General features: G+C 56.0%; 1 protein-coding gene across 1 annotated transcript; it reads left to right on the top strand.

Annotated features, from left to right (window-relative positions):
- Positions 1-1,442: 1,442 nt before the first annotated feature.
- On the top strand, positions 1,443-18,423 carry ISM2 (isthmin 2). Its single transcript, XM_038545977.1, is given in 9 exon segments — positions 1,443-1,568; positions 10,367-10,609; positions 12,487-12,841; positions 14,253-14,393; positions 14,629-14,712; positions 15,894-16,496; positions 17,681-17,766; positions 17,894-18,028; positions 18,314-18,423. Coding segments are annotated over 6 exon segments (1,467 nt in total). The 3' UTR covers positions 16,412-16,496; positions 17,681-17,766; positions 17,894-18,028; positions 18,314-18,423.
- Positions 18,424-19,166: the final 743 nt, after the last annotated feature.

Raw genomic sequence — 19,166 nt, 5'->3', positions numbered from 1 at the left:
AGGTAGCCTCACCTTTTGTCTCACAAAAGCAATATGGTGTAGCAGGTGCTCAAAGGCTGGTTTCTTTCGGCTAACATTTGAGTCCTTGCCATGTACCGAGCATCTTATTAGGTTGAACCACATGAAGTTGCCAATATTTGACTCATTTGACCAAAACATGGCAGCTTCAGCCTAATGAAAATCTTAACGTAGATTCTTATTTATTCCTTACACCTGTGCGGTAGGTACTCCCCCACCCACACAAACCCCCACCCACTTTTATTTATTTATTTTTTAATTTTTATTTATTTACGATAGTCACAGAGAGAGAGGCAGAGACACAGGCAGAGGGAGAAGCAGGCTCCATGCGCCGGGAGCCCGATGTGGGATTCGATCCCGGGTCTCCAGGATCGTGCCCTGGGCCAAAGGCAGGCGCCAAACCGCTGCGCCACCCAGGGATCCCCCCACCCACTTTTATAAATGACAAAAGCACCAAGAGGTCAAAGAACTTGTCCAATAATACCAACCTCTTAGCAAATGGTTAAAGCAAGATGCAAACCCCCGTGGCCAACTCCAGACCCAGACGATAATCCCTGTGATGCGCTATTCAAAACCCTGCAGAGTCCTGAGCTGATGGGGACAGGAGTGGTTTCTCAGAACTGTGCCCAGTCCCCAAGAGTTTCACTTTGGCGAAGCCCGGATCCCAAGTGCTGCCACTACCTGGCTTTCCGGGCCATCCTCCGCACCTGCCTCGTGTCGCGTGCTTACATCCCCTCGCAGTCCCCATCAGGCCCCTAAAATCATCACCGCCCCTCAGAGTTCCCCATCTTCCTCACGAGCCGAGGTTTTATTTCACGGCCCGGGTACCCTAGCTTGTGAGGACCCCTGCCCCGGTGTCTCCCCAGAAGGGGTGGGTGGTCCCACGGTCTGATCCAGGATAAAAGTGGATGGATGACACGCGGCGGCGGGGCGGGGTCTTCCGGCCGCTCCCTCAACCGTGTCTGGCCGCCGGCTGTCCCGGGACGTCAGCTTCACCCCCGAGTCTGCAGGGCCTGCGGGTTTGAGGAGCTCTGAGAACGCCCCGAGCAAATCGGGCGCCCGGTGGGGGGCAGGTGCCCCTCGGGCCGCGCCTCCAGCAGGGGAGCCGAGGAGCCTGGGAGGAGTTACTTCGTGGCCCTCCTACCCCGCAACCCCACCTCGGGGTCCTTGCACACCTCCGCTCCAGCGCAGGTCCTGGGGCCCCCCGCGGTCGGCGGCGGCGGCAGAGGGCGGAGGGGCGGCCAGATCTAGGGGACACCGGGCGCTGACCCCAGGGAGGCCCGCGCCCCGCGCAACACCGCCCCCGCGCCAGGCCCCGCCCCCCGCCCCGCGCGCCCCGGCTCTGGAGGAGGCGAGGCCGGGCGCGAACGGCCGCGCGGGAGCCGCTCGGGAGGCGCGGCGGGAGCGGCGCCGAGAGGGAGACGATGCCCCGACTGCCCGGCCGCGCGGGGCTGCTGCTCGGCGTGGGGCTGCTGGCGGCGCTGCTGGCCGCGGGCCGGGCGCTCCCCCTGAGGAAGCCGCGGCCCCGGGGCCCCGCGAGGCTGGCGGAGGTGAGCGGCGGGGCGGGGGCGCGAGCGGCGACCCCCGAGGGCGGGCGCGGGGCAGGGGGCGGGCAGGGGCCGGGCAGGGGGCCAGGGCCGCCGGGCCCCGCGGAGCAGCCCGGCGCCCCCGCCCGCGGCCGCCGCGCCCTGAGCGAACCTGTCCTGCAGCCCTCCTGTCCGGGGCCGCGCTCCCAGAGGGGCTTGGAGCGCGGACGGGGGAAGGCGGCGCCGCGCGGAGTTGCCGAGGTTCGACCGTCGGAATAACCCGCCGGTGCGGCCTCCGGTCAAACCTGCAAAGGATCTGAGCCCCTTTGGGTGTGAATTGAGATGAGATGAGGCAGTGAGTGGGGTCTTCCGACTTGCGGGGGGGTAACATCAGCCGGGAAACTTGATACTCCTACGTACTTGGAAGAGCAGACGGGGTCGCTAAGTCGTGGGGGAGGGGCTACTTCCTGGGTGGTCTGCGAGTGGGATTTGGAGACGCGACTGAAAACAGAGGAGCGAGTTGGAAGCGGTTGACACGTGGGAGGGACCAGGGTCCGCCAAAACCTGCCTCCTTTCACCAGGGTCGACAGGCCAGCCGTTCCTGCGTGGACTGCAGGGGACACTCATCCCCCTGGGGACAGAACCCTCCAGACCTGCTCCAGGGCATGCAGGCTGGTGTGGCGGGGGTCCTGGCTCTTCCCGTGCACCGAGCTGTTCTAGGAGGCGGACAGACCCGTTCTTCATGTTTTCCAGATGGGGACACGGAGAGGTCCGGCGGTGCAGGAGTCCCGAGCTTGGGGGGCTAGTCTGCGCACACTGCTGAGGCCCTCCAGAGGCAGTGGGAAGCAACGGCCTGCACGTGGGGTCTCTGTGGACTGGTGTTTATCCGCCTTTTTTCTTTTCTTTTCTTTTTTTTTTATCCACCTTTTTCTCAATGCTGCCCTGCTAAGGAGACTTTTGGGTATTTTTCCCCCTAAGTGCCTTTCCCACTGAAATTTTAATACCATAGAGATTCTATGTTCTATGGTACTTTGATGTGTTACAAACCATTGTAATATCCAAGATTTTTTTGCCCCTTGTTGAGAGTATATCCTATAGAGCAGAGTCTCTCAACCTCCACACTCCTGTCATTTGGGGTTGTAAAATTCTTTGTTGTGCATCGTAGGGTATTTAGCAGCATCCCTGGCCTTGACCCACTGGATGCCTGTAGCACCCACTTCTGGACAGACCCAGACATTGCCCAGTGTTTCCTGAGCGACCCGCCCCCCCCCCCCCATTGTTGGCAACCAGTGTTGTAGACAAATCCAGGGGAACTGAACAGCCAGTCCCACCTCCTAGCTGGAGATGACAGCGGTCATAAAATTAATTGAGTTGGCATTTTTTCCTACTCATTTGATGTATTTTCTATCTTCATACTTACTGCTTTGTATTGCGATTATTTTTTATTTTTTATTTGCCAATTTTTCCCCCAAGACCAGCCTCGAGGATGAGTTATTTCAGAGCCAAAGGCATATCCTCAGCCCTAATTTAGGGCCTAGTGGAACCCTCAAAAATATGTTAAAGCAAATCAGTGCCATGAAGGAAAAACAGTGTGGAGCCCAGGGCCTGGGGTTCTATTCCCAGTGGGTTATTAACTCATGTATGATTCTCCTTGGATGATTTCCTGACTTTTTAAAAAAGATTTTATTTATTTATTCAGTAGAGATACAGAGAGGCAGAGACACAGACAGAGGGAGAAGCGGGCTCCATAAAGGGAGCCCAGTGCGGGACTCGATCCCAGGATCCTGGGATCATGCCCTGAGCCGAAGACAAAAGCTCAACCACTGAGCCACCCACGTGTCCCTGATTTCCTGACATTTAAAATAAGGGGCTAAGTCATCTCCATGATCCCATCCAGCTCAAACGTCGCTTCAGATGTGTATTAAAGCTCTTCCACATCAAGGTTAAGAAATCACGTTGAGATAAGACAGACTGCTACTCTGGGGCCTGAGGTAATATGTCAGAAAAAACTGACAATCCAAAGACTTTTAAGAAGCTGAAGAACAGGGATCCCTGGGTGGCGCAGCGGTTTGGCGCCTGCCTTTGGCCCAGGGCGCGATCCTGGAGACCCGGGATCGAGTCCCACATCAGGCTCCCGGTGCATGGAGCCTGCTTCTCCCTCTGCCTGTGTCTCTGCCTCTCTCTCTCTCTCACTGTGTGCCTATCATAAAAAATAAATAAAAAAAAAAAAAAAAAAAAAAAAAAAAAAAAAAGAAGCTGAAGAACATAAACCGGCCTTGATCTAAAAGTACAGGATGACTGCAGGGACATGAGCCTTCCCTGGGCCTTGCAGGGTCAGTGCAAAGTACTTTATGTGATGCTATTTCATTGTCACATCACTCTGACCCGGGTGTTATTCCCATTTTCCAGAGGGGAAAATCAAGGCACAGAGCCAGTAAGCCTGAGATTAGGAGCCAGGTTTGTCGTTTCAAGAACTATACCAGGGGTCTTATGGTGCATCTTCCCAGCCGGGTCATCCAAAGTCTTGAAAAGTCTTAAAATCATCAGCATCATGAACGAAATGTGCCACCCTCTCTCTGGGCAGGCCTGTTGCTGAGCCTCAGTTTACCCCCACAATCGAATGAGAGAACCGCCTGCTGGGTGAGAAAGCACCATACACATGTGTGGCATCGTCGTTACAAGGGGTTGGTGGGTGCTAGTCGAGCAAAGAATGACAGAGCTCTGCCTTGGGTGTCTTCTGCTCTAGTTAGGGTGAGAACACCACCCAAACGGCCACAGCGCCTGGCATGTTGTGTCCTTTGTCTTGTTCTCCTCATTTTTGGGATGACGAAACTGACAGTGGGTCTAATAACTAGCCTGCACTTCTGCAGCTAGTAAGTGGTGAGCCAGGATAGAAACCCAGCGTGGCTTTATTCCAGGGCCTCTGGAAACCTCGCCCTGGCACCACCACCTCCTGGGCAGGCAAGGGAAGACCTATGGGCTCAGGTGGGGAAGAACAGGGTCGGGGACTTGAGACCACAAGAGGATGATGGAGAGGGGAAATAGGGAAGAGAGAAGTGAGAAAGGACAGCTCCTCTGGGCTGCACGGACTGTCCTGCATGAAGGGTCCCACATGGGGCAAAGCTGCAGGAGATCCTGCTGTAGCCACAGGGGTTTGGTCTCCAGGGGTGGATGGACAGACGCATGTATGAGGGTAGGGGCCAAGAGTGAAGAGCTCAGGCACAGGGGAGGGAGCCTGCCGGCCTGGGGCAACATCACACACATGGGTCAGGGTGCTGAGTCAGCACTTCGGTCCTGGTCATCGTGCAGCCACTTGCATCAAGGGTTGGGTCGCAGGAAGGGTGGGTTGAAAGGTCCCACTGCCAGGCCCTGGCACCAAGAAGCAGGTATTTTCCTGCAGGTTGGTTTTCTTTGGTTGGGGTGTGCCCACTTTCTAGCCCAGTGAGTGAGTGTCACCAGGGGGATTGGCACCCAGGTGTGCGTGATGCCAAGCTTATGGCTTTGCCTGCAACCGGCTACCTCCTTGACCCTGATCATGACCGTCACCCTCCCTGCAGACCGTTCTTTCTGCTTAGAATTTGGAACTACTGGAAAGCTGGTTGAGGGAGAAAGGGAAGAATAGGAACGGGGGCCAGGAGGCTGGGCTGCTGGGGAGTCCCAGGCAAGTCCTCTCCTCACTGGCCCTCGGTGTCCTAAGCTTGTCCTCTCCTTTGCCCCTCACTTGGTGGTTATGAAGATCAGAGGGAAAGGTAGATGTGAAAAGTAGAACATCCTGCTCTCCTGTTTTGGGCATTGGGCACATTCTGCACCTGAGTGGCAGTCGGTGAACCAGAAGGTTCAGCCCTTGCCTGGAGTTGGTCAAGCCCAGGGCATAAGCGCACAGACCCTCCAGCCAGACCATCGGCCTCGAGTCCTGTACTGCCAGCCCCCTGTGTGGCCCCAGCCAAGTTCCCTTACCTCCCTGAGGCTTGGCTGCCCCATCTATGAAGTGAGGATGATGCTAGCAACTGCCCAAAGGGTCGTGAGACGTCAGTGAGTCAGTACACAGAGCCTGCGTGGCAGCGCTGACTAGAGTTGGAGGGGCCCAGGGCAGAATGAGAACTTGGGGCCTCTAAGCGTTTCGAGATGGCAGCAGCAGAGCGTTAAGTCAGCTGCAGAGGGCAGCCCCGTGGCGCAGCGGTTTAGCGCCGCCTGCAGCCTGGGGTATGGTCCTGGAGACCCGGGATCGAGTCCTGCGTCAGGTTCCCTGCATGGAGCCTGCTTGTGTCTCTCTCTCTGCCTGTCTCTGCCTCTCTCTCTCCCTCTCTCTCTCTCTATGAATAAATAAATAAAATCTTTAAAAAATAGAATAAAATAAATCAGCTGCAGAGCCTGTGCCAGTCCCCAGGGCACACGGCATGAAGCCAGGCCTGGTGCTTGCAGGGTGCGCTCTCGGTCGTACTCTTATTAGAGCGAGGAGCTCTGAGGTCTCCGCTGGGTGCAAGGTGGGCTGGATTAGTGCGTGCCGGGGGGGTGGGGGCGCGAAGTCCAGCCCCTCCTCTGCCTCTGGTCCTCTGGCCTACCTAAAGGGGCAGCTGCTGTTGAGTGCTTAGGTCTCCAGCCCCCCCGGGAGGCTGGGGTGACCGTGTGTGCGGCCTGGCTCTGTACCGGTGGGCGTGGGCCTCAGGAGCTGGGGCTGCAGGGACGGAGGTGCTGGGCTGCACCTGGCCACTGGGTTTCATCGTCCAGAGCAGTTCCTGACCCCTGAGGCGGAGGGAAGGGAGGTCAGGGGAATGGTGCGGGTGCTGAAGCAGGTGAGCGGGCAGGTCCATGCAGCACGGGGAGGCCTGTACGCACGGGGGCTTTCTGTTAACTGGAAACACATGGGGCAGGGCTGCCGGGCCAAGCCTGGGGGGATACACATGGGCCTCTGTGTGTGTGTGTGTGTGTGTGTGTGTGAGAGAGAGAGAGAGAGAGAGAGAGAGAGAGAGAGAGAGACCGGTGGGGATAGATCTTGGCATATATCTATACATCTCCTGTCTATCTGGGCATTGACACCTTTCCCCAAAAGAAAAGACTTGGGTATTTGTACAAGCGTGAAGCTCCACATGCCAGCGTAGCAGATGGGGGAGGTGGTCCTGTGGGATAGGACAGGTGTTCTTGAATGTGCCGGAGCCTCAGAATTCAGGCCACGGGAATACACACCCCCTCCGAGTTCCTGCGTCAGTGGCGGTGCTGGGGACTTGAGACCAATTAAGATGTGAAGAACTAATGGTGCCTGGTGAGAGGGGCTAGTCTCCTGTTTCCCTAAAACCATCTGTCACCACTCTAGGTAAGGCTCACCGCACACTTGCCATGTTTGAGGCAACCGTCGTCCTACCTCAGCAACCATACAAGGCAGAGACTGCCCTGTTCTTAATTTATGGAGGGAGGATGTAGGGCAAGCACAGGTTGGGTTAACCTGCCCGAGGTCACAGCTAGTAAATGTACAAGTTGGGATTTGAACCCAGGCCGTGTGGCCTCCAGCCTATACTCATTACCACTACATTCAGCCGCCAGCAAGATGACAAAAGTGGAAGTGCTTTGTGAGTACAGAGGTGGTGCACACGAAGGGCTGTCAACGTGCGTGCACCCGTGCATGGGTGTTGACATCAGGCTGAGCTGAGTTCGAACCCAAGCTCCAATACTGTGGCTATGGTGACCTCACACAAATCCCTTCCCCTGTCTGAGCCTCCATAGCCTCATCATTAACCTAGAGACAGTCACATTCAGCTCTCGGGGTTGCTCGCCTTCATCCAGTCACTCAGCAATGATTTATTGAGCTCCTCCTGTGTACCAGGCACTGTGCTAGGCACAGGATACAGCAGGAATAGAGCAAAGAGCCCTACCTGTGCTCTAGCTGGGGTGATAGGAGGTGCATAAATGGCCTAGCCCAGGGCTGGTAGGGAAGATGTGCTCAGACAATACAAGTCAGAGCTCTGGGGACTCTGCCCATATCCCTACAGGCCTTACTTACGATTGCCAGTGTCCAGCTGCCAGAGGGCCTGTTCTGAGCTGTACGTGGCAAGCCTGAGGTGCCTGGGGTACACATCCTCTCCTCCACCGGGCAGCCCTCAACCAATGACTGGTGGGATCTGTAGGTATGTGGCCCAGGTTCTCGCTTCTGGGGGAGTGACTGAAGCTCCTAAGTGGGAGCTGAGCTCCACTTGTCCACCACGGTCACTATCTTGATGGAGCATTCTTTATTAGCTGCCTCCTGTCCCTGACTCATGCCCCTGCTCTCTGCTGGTGTCTCTTGGAATCGCCTTCCAAAGGAACAGGTTGCCCTTGAATTCTTTGTCAGGGTTGGCTTCTGAAGAAACCCAAACTAAGACTGATGTCCCCCCTCTACTCCACTCCTGGGTTTCCCTCGGGCCTGAAACACAGGCAGGAGGCTCCAAGAGTGGCTCCAGAGGAGGGTGGAGTGTGTGGCTGTGATGTTTAGCCATGGCTTCCTATGGCCTTTGCTCTTCATCTGGTCCACCTGGGCACCAAGGAGTGGCGAGGTTAAAGAGGGCTGGAAACAAACATTCTGAGCACCTGCTGGGTACCAGGTCTTTCCCATCACTGTTCCTGTTTTACAGATAAGGATGCTCACAGAGGTTATGTCCCCTGTCCGGGTCCCACAGGTCAGAAGCAGGCTATTCAGGGATTTAGACCTAAGCAGCCTGACTTCAGGGCAGGGTTTCTTTCTTTTTTCAAGTTTATTTATCCACATATGTATGTATTTAAGTAATCTCTATACCCAGGGAGGGACTCAAATTCATGATCCTGAGATCAAGAATCACATGCCCTTCTGACTAACCCAGCCAGGCCCCCCAGGAGCAGAACTTCTTAACCACAGCATTGTTGACATTCTGGGCTGGGTAATTTTTGTGGGGGCTGTCCTGTGTGTCGTGGGATCTCTGGCCTCACCCACCAGGGCCAATAGCATCCCTCTCTGATTGTGACAATCTCAAATGTCTCCAGACATTGCCAGATGTCCTCAGATGAGAACCACTGCCCTATTTGCTCACAAGGCAGCAACATCCACATCAGCCAGGAAGGCTGCAGACTCTGAAGTCCTGATGTCCTGAGACTGCCTGTCTTCATACCCCAGAGGTGACAGAGGAGCCACTGAACCAAGTCATGGGGACAGTTAGGGCTTTGGTGGCATTGTGGGTAGGAGCTGCCAGGAAGGAAGGATATGAGGATGTGCCAGGCCTCCCAGACTGGTCAGCGAAGGGGCCGAGTCATTCTATTACTCATCTGTCCATCCTCTGCTCATCCAGCCCGGCTGTTTAGACCAGAACACATAGACTCAGCAGCAGACACCAGGGCCAAGCTCAGAAGGGCCCACAGTGATTAATGCAGAAGCCTTGGAGCCAGGTGTCTGCGGAAGACTGAAGGGAGGGGGCTAAAAGGGAGAAACTGAAGGTTCTGATTCTCTTTTCCAACCCAAGAAAAGAAAGTCATAGTGAGAAACTAGGCTGAATAAGCCTCTGAAATGTGAAGTAGACTCTGCACACTCCTCCCTGTAGTGTCAGAGGGTAACGGTTAGGAGTGTGGGCTCTGAGGCGCCTGGCTGGCTCAGCTGGTAGAGCGTGTGATTCTCGATCTCAGGGTTGTGGCTTTGCGCCCCACTTTGGGTGTAAAGATCACTTAAAAGTAAACCCTTAAAAAAAAAAAGAATGTGGGCTGTAGGCCCAGACTCTCTGGTTCAAATCCTGGCTCTACCACTAAATGTCTCTGTGACCTTGGGCAAGTTACTTGCCTTCTCTGTGTTTTAGTTTCAATTGTCCATGTGGAGATGACAGCTAGCACCTACCTCTGAGGGTTGTTGGGAGGATGAAATGAGTGATTAAGTGTTTAGAATAATGCCCAGCGGGCAGCCCGGGTGGCTCAGCAGTTTAGTGCCGCCTTCAGCCCAGGGCATCATCCTGGAGACCTGGGATCGAGTCCCCATGTCGGGCTTCCTGCATGGAGCCTGCTTCTCCCTCTGCCTGTCTCTCTCTCTCTCTCTCTCTCTCTCTCTAATAAATAAATAAAATCTTAAAAAAATAATAATGCCTGGCACACAGATGCTGTGGAAATGGTTGATAATTATGACAGTCCTTCCAGGTAAGAATTATCCTCATTTTGTAGATCAAGTTGAATGAGCTAGTAAGAGGCAGAGCTGGGACTTGAGCCCAAGCTGATCTGACTGTCCAGACCTGTGTTTTTTCACACTGCTTCAGATATGAGGTGGGAGATGGGGTCAAGGCTGTGGACCAAGCAGAGCAGGATCCAGAGGCTCCCAGCCCCTGAGACTCAGAAAGGCAGCTCTGGACAGTGCTCTTCCCGTCCTGTGGTAGAGACCTGAGCAATGGCTGCAGCCCGGAAGTAGGTGGATGGACTCCCCAGTGTCCCACTGTCTGAGCAGAGTCGGAGACAACCAGAGTCTTTTACTTACTATCTGAGCAGAAGCAGGGACGGTCCCAGTGTGGACCCTATGGTGCTGGTCGGTGTGGGGAATTAACACAGATAGGCAGCTGGACCAGCACCTGGAGTGGGCAAAGGTGCCAGGCCCCAGGTGGGCGGGTGGAGGAGGGTAGCAGTGGGTGGAGATGCTAAGGAATACAGCCCCCCCACGTGGACAGCTTGGGAGGGCCAGTGGCCTGCTGGGGGAAGGCCCAGGTCTGCCCCTCACTTCCCTGCTGGCCTTTCTGGGGCTTCCTGCTGACAGGAGGCCCCCTGTCTGTTCCGGGGCAGGGGCCCTGGGGAACTCTGAGGCATGTGGTCTATTAACTGCCCAGTCACCCCTCCCTCCCACCTCTCTCCTTCAGGTACCAGCCTCCCCAGATCGCAGCTCTCCTAGGGAAGAAGAGGGGATCCCACCGCTCCCCAGAACCCGCTTCCAGGCAGGGCCACGGCGGCACAGGCGTCGGGCTCTCAGTGAGCCAGCAGCCCTGAGCCCAGACAAGGCGACCCCTCCCAGGACCCTGGAGGATGCTCCCTTGCTGCTTGAGCTGCAGAAGCTGCCAGGATTGGCCAACACAGACTTGAGTGCCCCAAACCCCAACATCCAGGTGAGAGCTGCAGGAGGACCGTGGTCATCCAGAGAGGAGCTAGGCTGAAGGGCTCCACCCTGAGGTCAGGTGTCCCCATCCTTCCTTGGAGGGCAGGGGTCCTGTTTGGGTCACAGAAGATGGAGTCGTGGGAGTACTCCTCCTCCACTTCCCAGCTTCAGACTGAGCAGGGCGCAGGGCCCCTGAGCCTGGGTTTTCTAGTCCATGGCAAGGGACAAACAGCCCTGGCAGGGCCGTCATGGGGACCAAACGAATAGAGAAGCTTCGTGAGCAGCAGAGGCTTCCAGGAATATGGGGTGGGGAGGGACCTGTGGCCTTCCCCCAGGCCCAACCCTTACTGCAGGGTTGGTTGAGTGCACAATAGGATGGGCTGGTAGTGGGGGGCTGCCCCTGAGGGGCTCTATGGGGCCAGTGGGATTCTAGTTTATGTTTTCCACACCAGGCCTCAATCCCGGATAGTAGCAGCATCTACAGTTTGCCAAACACTTTCATGAAAAGAGAAAAGGCCACAAAAAGTGTAAAATCTAATATTCTAAAATTGTTTAAAAGTGTGTGTGTGGGGATCCCTGGGTGGCTCAGCGGTTTAGCCTCTACCTTTGGCCCAGGGCCCTATCCTGGAGTCCCAGGATCGAGTCCCACGTCGGGCTCCCGGCATGGAGCCTGCTTCTCCCTCCTGTGTCTCTGCCTCTCTCCCTCTCTCTCTCTCTCTATCATGAATAAATAAATAAATCTTAAAAAAAAAAAAGTGTGTGTGTGTGTGTGTGTGTGTGTAAAACCTGGAAGTTTAATCATCAAAATGTTATCTGTCAGAGATGGAGTGTGGGTGATTTTAATTTTTTTCATTATATTTTGCTGATTTTCCCCCCAATTTTGTTCAGTAACCTCATACTATTTTATTTTATTTTATAAAGATTTAATTTACTTATTCATGACAGATTGAGAGAGAGAGAGGCAGAGACACAGGCAGAGGGAGAAGCAGGCTCCATGCAAGGAGCCCAATGTGGGACTTGATCCTGGGACCCCAGGATCACGCCCTGAGCTGAAGGCAGACCTCCAACCGCTGAGCCACCCAGGTGTCCCTGTAACCTCATATTATTTTATAATAGCCCAAGATAATGTCTGCAAAGTTCACTTTCACATAAATGATTTTATGTTCCTTATTTTCCGGCCACAGTGTGGCAAGTGAGGGGACCCTCCCTGCCCCCCCTTACAGGCCCCCTACCACCACCTCCCCTGACCAGGGGCCACTATGGAAGTTTGCTATCTTCGCATTAGTTTCCAGTCCTACAGTGAGCCCCAGGGCTGTTAATGGCTCCTGAGGGTGGGCAGCCTGCAGGCTGCTGGAGTCACAGTTCACAGCCAGCTTCTCTTAAACTAGTGGGTCTCTAGCCTGGCACGTGTTAAAGCCACCATGCCTGGCCCCAGTTAGTTTAAAACATGTTTATAGTTGGGTCAGGGAGTCTGAAATATCAAGGTGATTCTGATGCACAGCCAAGTCTTTTTTTTTTTTTTTAAAGATCTTATTTATTTATTTGTAGAGACAGAAAGGGGGGGGGGGGGCAGAGGCACAGCCAGAGGGAGAAGCAGGCTCCATGCAGGGAGCCTGATGTGCGACTTGATCCAGGGTCCCCAGGATCACACCCCAGGCTGCAGGCGGCGCTAAACCGCTGCACCACCGGGGCTGCCCTGCACAGCCAAGTCTTAAATTGTGACTTCATGGGCCCTGGGAAGCCAGGAAGTTTGGTGAAGAGAATGAGGTGGTTTGGAGGGAAGGTGGGGCCTCTACCCCTGACCCCCCTTGCTTGTCACCTCTCCTCTCCTTGGAGTCTTGCTCTGAGCCCTCCTTCACTGGCCGGCCTATGTCTGACCCTCTGCAGGTGACCATCGAGGTGGTGGAGGATCCGCAGGCCAAGGTGGAGATGGACCTACCCAGCAATCGCTGGCCACAGGATGCCTCAAGCTGGCTGCCCACCAAGGAGCTCTTCTGGCCCCTATTCTGGGGGTATCTAGAGGGAGAGGAGGGAAGGACTGATCTCAAGGGCAGAGCCCCAGGGGAAGAAGAGGAGGAGGAAGAGGAGGCGGAGGAGGATTACCCTGTAGAGTACAGCGAGAGTGAGGACCAGGAGGACAGCGATGACGAGGAGGAGCTTGGGTTCAGTGGGGCCACAGGCAGCTGGGAGCAGGGCTGGCTGGCCCCTGGGGACTGGGCCTTCAAGGAGCCTGATGGCTATGGTGAGCACCCCTCCCCCATCTTGGCATCCCGGGCAGCTGCATCTGGAGGTCCTGAGTGGAAATGGGGCTTGAGAGAGTCCTGAGAGCTTCCTGAGCAGGGACAGCTGTGGAAACCCGGAGTTTAGGCTTGTAGAAACACCATCACCCCCTACGTAGCAACATCACCCATAGCTTGCAAAATTTGGAGGGTTTTTTTTTCCCAAATATTTGACCTTCGCAACGGCCCTGAGACACCCTAAACAAAACGGACACTTGTTAATTTTATATATATTCCTAGCTATCAGTTGCCAACAAATCAGGAAATATTATAAACCCCACCAGTCACAACTGACCTTGTTTTCAGACTGTGTCGGTTTGAATCTTGGCTCTGCCGCTTCCAGCTGAGTGGCCTTGGACAAGTTACTTAACCTCTCTATGCCTCATTTCCTGCCTCTCTAAATGGAGACTGGGGGTAGACGGTATTAAGGGAGTTAATACACGTAAAGTGCCAGCATATAGTAAACTAAATATTGGTTGTTTTTATTGGAAAACAACAGAACAGCACAGTCTAGAAAATGCTCCCTCATGCCTGGCCAGCCCCCAGTTCTTTTTTTTTTTTTTTAAGATTTTATTTATTTATTCATGAGAGACACAGAGAGGCAGAGACACAGGCAGAGGGAGAAGCAGGCTCCCCATGGGGAGCCTGATGTAGGACTTGATCCTGGGATCCCAGGATCACGCCTTGAGCTCAACCACTGAGCCACCCAGGTGACCCCCCAGTTCTTTTTTTTTTATGCTGCACTTCAGGTTTCCCTGGGCATGGACCTGTTTCATGTGCAGTTGCAGCCATTCTCCCCAGAGCCCCTGGTGTTTCGTCCTTGGACGGTGGTGCCATGATTAAGACTAAGGCACAGCAGACTTTCCCCCATTCACCAAATAATGTAAACTAGCAGAATTTTCATGCCTTTTCAACTTTTCTCCCATTAATTTTCTTTAAACTCTTGGTACCTGCCTGCTCAGACCTGCCTGGGAAGTGAGAAGAGAGTTGGCTATGTCAGTACTTTGGGGGTTCCACAGATACCCCCTACCCTCCAGGTCTCAACCCTGTGCAGCCAGAGGGCTGTACATGCAGTCAGAGTGTATATCAGGTTCCTCAGACCAGGACGGGGCCCCTAATGTGGGAAGTCAGGAACTTCCTTTATATCCCAGTGCCAGGGCAGTCTTGTTGGCCATGGTTTTGACTGACATGATTCGCATGGGGGTCCACTCTACAGGGGCCCCCAGCTGAGGGACAGGTAGGGGCTGAGATCCAGCCCACGCTTTGTCCACTAGGCTGGGAGCCCTGGCATGGGCGGCGTCCTCCTGAGGATGGGGCGCCTTCTGCTAATTGGCACCAGTGCCCACTCACCCCTGGCTCCCTGCCTTGACCCAGATGATGAGCTTCCAGAGGAGTGGAACCCCTGGTTTCCCTGCAGTGGGAGCTGCAGCAGCGGCAACCAGAGAAGGACTCGTCCCTGCGGCTAGGCCTGCACTGCCACCGAGTCCCCGGTCTGTGACCTGCCCCCTTGTCCTGGTGAGAGGAGCCGCGCCCTGGAGCCTGCAGAGGCAGTGGCTTACACTGCTGCGGGCCTTGTTTGAGGGGTGCTGAGAGAGGAGATGCAGGAAGCTCACAAATGTGGTGGTCCTGCCTCGGCCCAGGCCCGTCCCGGATGCTGTGGCCACCAAGAGCCTGGTGAGGGCTGGGCTTCCCCACTGGGAGCACAGAGGTGCCCCGGGGCCCACCAGTCTGGCCTCCTCTCTTCCCAAAGGCACCGAGGAGAAGGACCCCTTGGGCTTCCCCAGTGAGGGGTAGCAGCCACTGGCCCACAATGCTACGGACATGCTCAGCCCAGGTCAGTGAGGAGCTAGGCCCTGCTCCTGGGGTTGGGGGAGAACCTCATGGGGAGGGCGGAGTATCATTGCACAGATAATCTCACCTCCATCCACAGAGACAAAGTACATGTTCCAGCTGGAAGATTAGCCTCCCCAGCAAAGGGGCCCTAGGATTTCTAGGTCCCCCTAACCAGGCCACTGACCTTTCTCAGCCTGATATTCCTGCTGGGAAGAGGGTCCTGATGGGAGCCATAGAACCTGGAGATCACGCTGTGGGGCCCCTTCTGCCTGGCTGCAGGATGGGAGGGGGATATCCCGGCTTCCACGACTGATCACTCGGGGGTACCCGGGCAGGCTCTGTGTGGGAAGGGGTCCTGGCAGAAACAGGTCAGGGGCCAGGAGTTTAGAATCGCTCCTTCCAGCAGCTTGGGAACAGGCTGTGCTTTGACTAGGATATTCAGCCTCTGCATCTCTTGAGGTCACTTGCACCCCACAAGGAGGTAGGCAGCTGCCTGTGCTCAATACCGAGAAGCATCCTGAGCTGGGGTGGCGCGCCTGGTGCTATGCGGGGCAGGGGATTCCTGGAAGGCTGAGGCTGGGGATCTGAGGCTGGGGTCCTAGGAGGAGAGGCACACATGACCAACTTCAGCACGGCGCAGCGCAGAGCGTGCCCAGAAGTTCTGGGGCAGAGGCGAAGGAGCAATTTGTTCTGTGTGGCCAGAGTCAGAGGCCACATGTCCAAGAGAGAGAAGGGAGGAGGACAGCACAGACAGAGGGGGCCACAGTGGGACACAGAGTGACACAGACAGAGTGAGCCTGAGAAGGAGGTAAGAACAAGAGTGGATCAATGGTGAAGACAGTGCAACGCTTTCTTACCACTGGCTTAAGACAGCTGTCTATGCCGCCCCCATCACCCCAGCTCCTTCCCCAAGATCCCAGATCTTTCCCACCATCCAGGGGGTGAAGGGAGACGCCCTGGCCGCACTCAGCGCCCAGGCCCCTGGGCCAGCATCCATTGAGTGGCTGCCTCTTGCTTCCTGGGTGGCGGGCGGGAGCCCCTCTCTGTCGTTGGGGGAGGCCTGGCCGGCGCACCCAGCTCTGCCGTGGGGCCTTCTCTGTCCAGGCATCCAGGCCTCGGCCCTCGATCAGCGGCCCCCTCCACCAGGGGGCTGACCCGTCCCCCACCCCCACCCCCCCGCAGATGTGGACAGCTGCGAGAAGTGGCTGAACTGCAAGAGCGACTTCCTGGCCGAGTACCTGCGCCGGGTGCTGCAGGACCTGCCCAGCTGCCCGTGCGCGTACCCGCTGGAGGCCGAGGCCCGCGCCGTGAGCCTGCAGGACGAGCGCCGGGGCCGCAGCTTCCGCTGGAGGGACGCCAGCGGCCCGCGGGAGCACCTGGACGTGTACCAGCCCACGGCGCGCTTCTGCCTGCGCTCGCTGCGGTCGGTGGAGAGCAGCACCCTGGCCGCCCAGCACTGCTGCTACGACGCGGGCAGCCGGCTGCTGACGCGGGGCAAGGGCGCAGGCGCCCCCGACCTGGTCAGCACCGACTTCTCGCCCGAGCTGCACTTCAAGGTGGACACGCTGCCCTGGATCCTCTGCAAGGGGGACTGGAGCCGCTACCACGCCGCGCGGCCCCCCAACAACGGCCGGGCCTGCGCCGACAACCCCCCCGAGGAGGAGTACCTGGCGCAGCTGCAGGAGGCCAAGGAGTACTAGCGGGGGCGCGGGCGCGGCCCTCACCCTGCCTCTGCCCTGCCTCTGCCCGACCCGGACAGGCCCCCTGCCTGTGAACCCAGGGCAGGTCAGCAGCCCGGTGTCCGTGCGCGGCTGGGGACGCGGTGGAGGGTACAGGGCCCGGGGTGCGGGAGGGAGCTCAGCCCCCTGAGTCACTGGGTGGACGGGGGAGATGTGTGTCTGCGGGGCTGCCCTCTCCTGACCCCTGGGGCGCTGTCCCAGCCTCGCCCCTCATTTCCTCCCTCTGCCCCTGAGCTGGGCTCTTCTGCCATCAGTGGCTCTGGGCACAGGTGAGAGCCGGGCTCTCCACGCACACCCTGACCTGTGCTGGGAGGTGGACAGCCAGCCTAGTGAGCAGCCCTCCTCTCTGGGTGGTTGTTAGAGGTCCCTGTCCCCCACCTGCTGGGAGCCATCGCACACCAAGACGGGGTCCCTGTTAGAGGTTATCCTCTGCTCCGAGCTGCCTTTTGGTGGACAGCACTTTGGTGTAGGGTGGAAGTCAACCAGTGGGGCCGAATGAGGACAGACAGGCTGAGGCGACCTAGACAAGGGCTGGCTCCAGGCAGGGAATGGGTCAACCCATTTGGGTCCCTTTCTTTGTCCAGCACCTCTGTTCTGTCTGGGTTGTAGGAGTGTGAGGGCCTGGGAGATGGTGCTGCCCTGAATGGGCACAGCCAGCAGGCTTGGGGTGCGCTCACAACCGACTTGGGAGGGTGTGCACCATGGGGAACTGGTAAAACAGTTCTCTGGTCAGGCGTGGTGGCAGGGAAGCCCAGATTCGGGTCATTTCTGTGGTGTCAATACTCCCACCACGGCCCACTTCATGCTCCCAAGTGGATGTGATTGCATGCCCCGAGCTCAGAGCTGCACATAAGCAGCTCTCCTAGCACACCTTGTGCTTCTTCCCTGCCCCTCTCACCACCACCGCCCCCCCCAACCATACTTTCTTGCCTTCTGTGGGGTTGAAATGCTGAAGTCCCAACTGTCCTGTTCACAAAAGATCCAAAAGGTGGGGACCCAGCTCCTAGATAGCTGCCCTGAAGCTCTTTGTGATCCTCAGCAATAAAGCACTTTATTTTCAAATTCTGTTTGATGAAGAATGTGGAGCCTCAGTAGAGGTATAGGAGCCCTGTTTGCAGCCCAAGCCAAGCCCCCCAGCGTTGTGACTCCCTAACCCAGCTGGGCGGGCAGAGCTCCCAAAGTGCAGAGGTTAGATGTAGATATGAGTTATCCCTACTCACACTTCTACAGAGTTGCCTGGGAGGCAGGGAGGAGCTGGCTGGACCTCAGGGGCACCTTCACTAGTTCTTGGGGACAGGAGGACTTCCAAGTCAGAGGTAAGTTGCATGCACTCCAGTGGATGTGGTTTGCTGCCAGGGGATCTGACACAGAGTTGCCAAAGGATTACACCCGGAAGATGACGGAAGTGGACCTGTACCCTGCCTTGGTTGCTCCCCTTAACAGACCCTGCACTGTCACTCCTGGCATTTGGGGAAGAACAGAGACACATCAGAAAGTAGGATGAGACAAGGTGTGTCCAGAGCCATCGCCTAGAGATGCTCAGAGAGCCAGATGTTTCCATAACCATCACACCTGGAGGTAAGTTTATTAGTCTGGTCCTGGACCACAGTCTAAAAATACTGTGGCACAACTAAAATATTATAGGGCCAGAGACGCTAGATCAAGTCACCAGATGGGATCCAAATTCATTCCCTTTCTCTCATCTCGGGGAATCAGGGTATTTTAATTATCCTTTAGCAGAAATTTTTAAAAATTTATTTGAGAGAAAGAATGAGTGGGAGGAGGAGCAGAGGGAGAAGGAGAGAAGGAATCCCAAGCAGACTCTATGCTGAGTGCAGAGCCTGAGAGGGGGCTCCGTTCCAGGACCCTGAGATCATGACCAGAGCTGAAATCAAGAATTGGCCACCCAACCGACTGAGCCACCCAAGTGCCCCAGCAGAAACTTTATTAAACACTTGAACACATTGTCTAAATTAAATCTGTACCTAGTGTCTGTCGATTACCCAAATTGAGTTTGGCCGGCCACATTTTTGATCTGTAAGTGACAGACGAAACTGCTACTATGTCAGGCCATAGATGACAGAAGATAAAGGGGCTGGAGAGCAGGTCACCTCTAAAATGGTGTTTATTCAAAGTCTACAAAGGAGAAAGAGGCACTGTGCAGGTGGCTGCAGGCTCAGGGCACAGGTGTGTGGGGGGAGAAACAGTGATGGAGGGGTCACTGACCCTGCTAAAAGGAGGATTTTAGGAGCCGTTAGTACCAGAGCCCGGGGGCGGGGCAGAGGGGTGTCACCCTGTTTGGGTCCAGTGTTGGTGAGGTCACCGTCTTGACTAGCTGTTCTTCCTCTCCCAAACAGCCCTCTGTGGCCATGCATCCAGCACAATCACCATCACTCTTTCTTTAAGATTTTATTTACTTATGACAGAGAGAGAGAGAGAGAGAAGCAGGCTCCGTGCAGGGAGCCTGACATGGGACTTGATCCTGGGTCTACAGGATCATGCCCCGGAGCTGAAGGCAGCGCTAAACTGCTGAGCCACCGGGGCTGCCCACCATCACTGTTTCTAGTTTAGCTGCCCCAGTCACCAGAATGGTTTTGCCTGATTTTTCTCTGTCTGGTGTGTCTCATAAAGGGTCCTACGTTAGGCAAGACCAGTTCAATTAAATTCTTACAAGGGTTTAAAACAACCAGTGGTATGAACCCTGCCAGGTCCTGCT

This window comes from Canis lupus, chromosome 8 (assembly GCF_011100685.1).
Source record: "Canis lupus familiaris isolate Mischka breed German Shepherd chromosome 8, alternate assembly UU_Cfam_GSD_1.0, whole genome shotgun sequence".
NCBI classification, from domain to species: domain Eukaryota; kingdom Metazoa; phylum Chordata; class Mammalia; order Carnivora; family Canidae; genus Canis; species Canis lupus.
The sequence above is the reverse complement of the archived record's forward strand: the minus strand, read 5'-3'. Positions and strand labels throughout refer to the sequence as shown.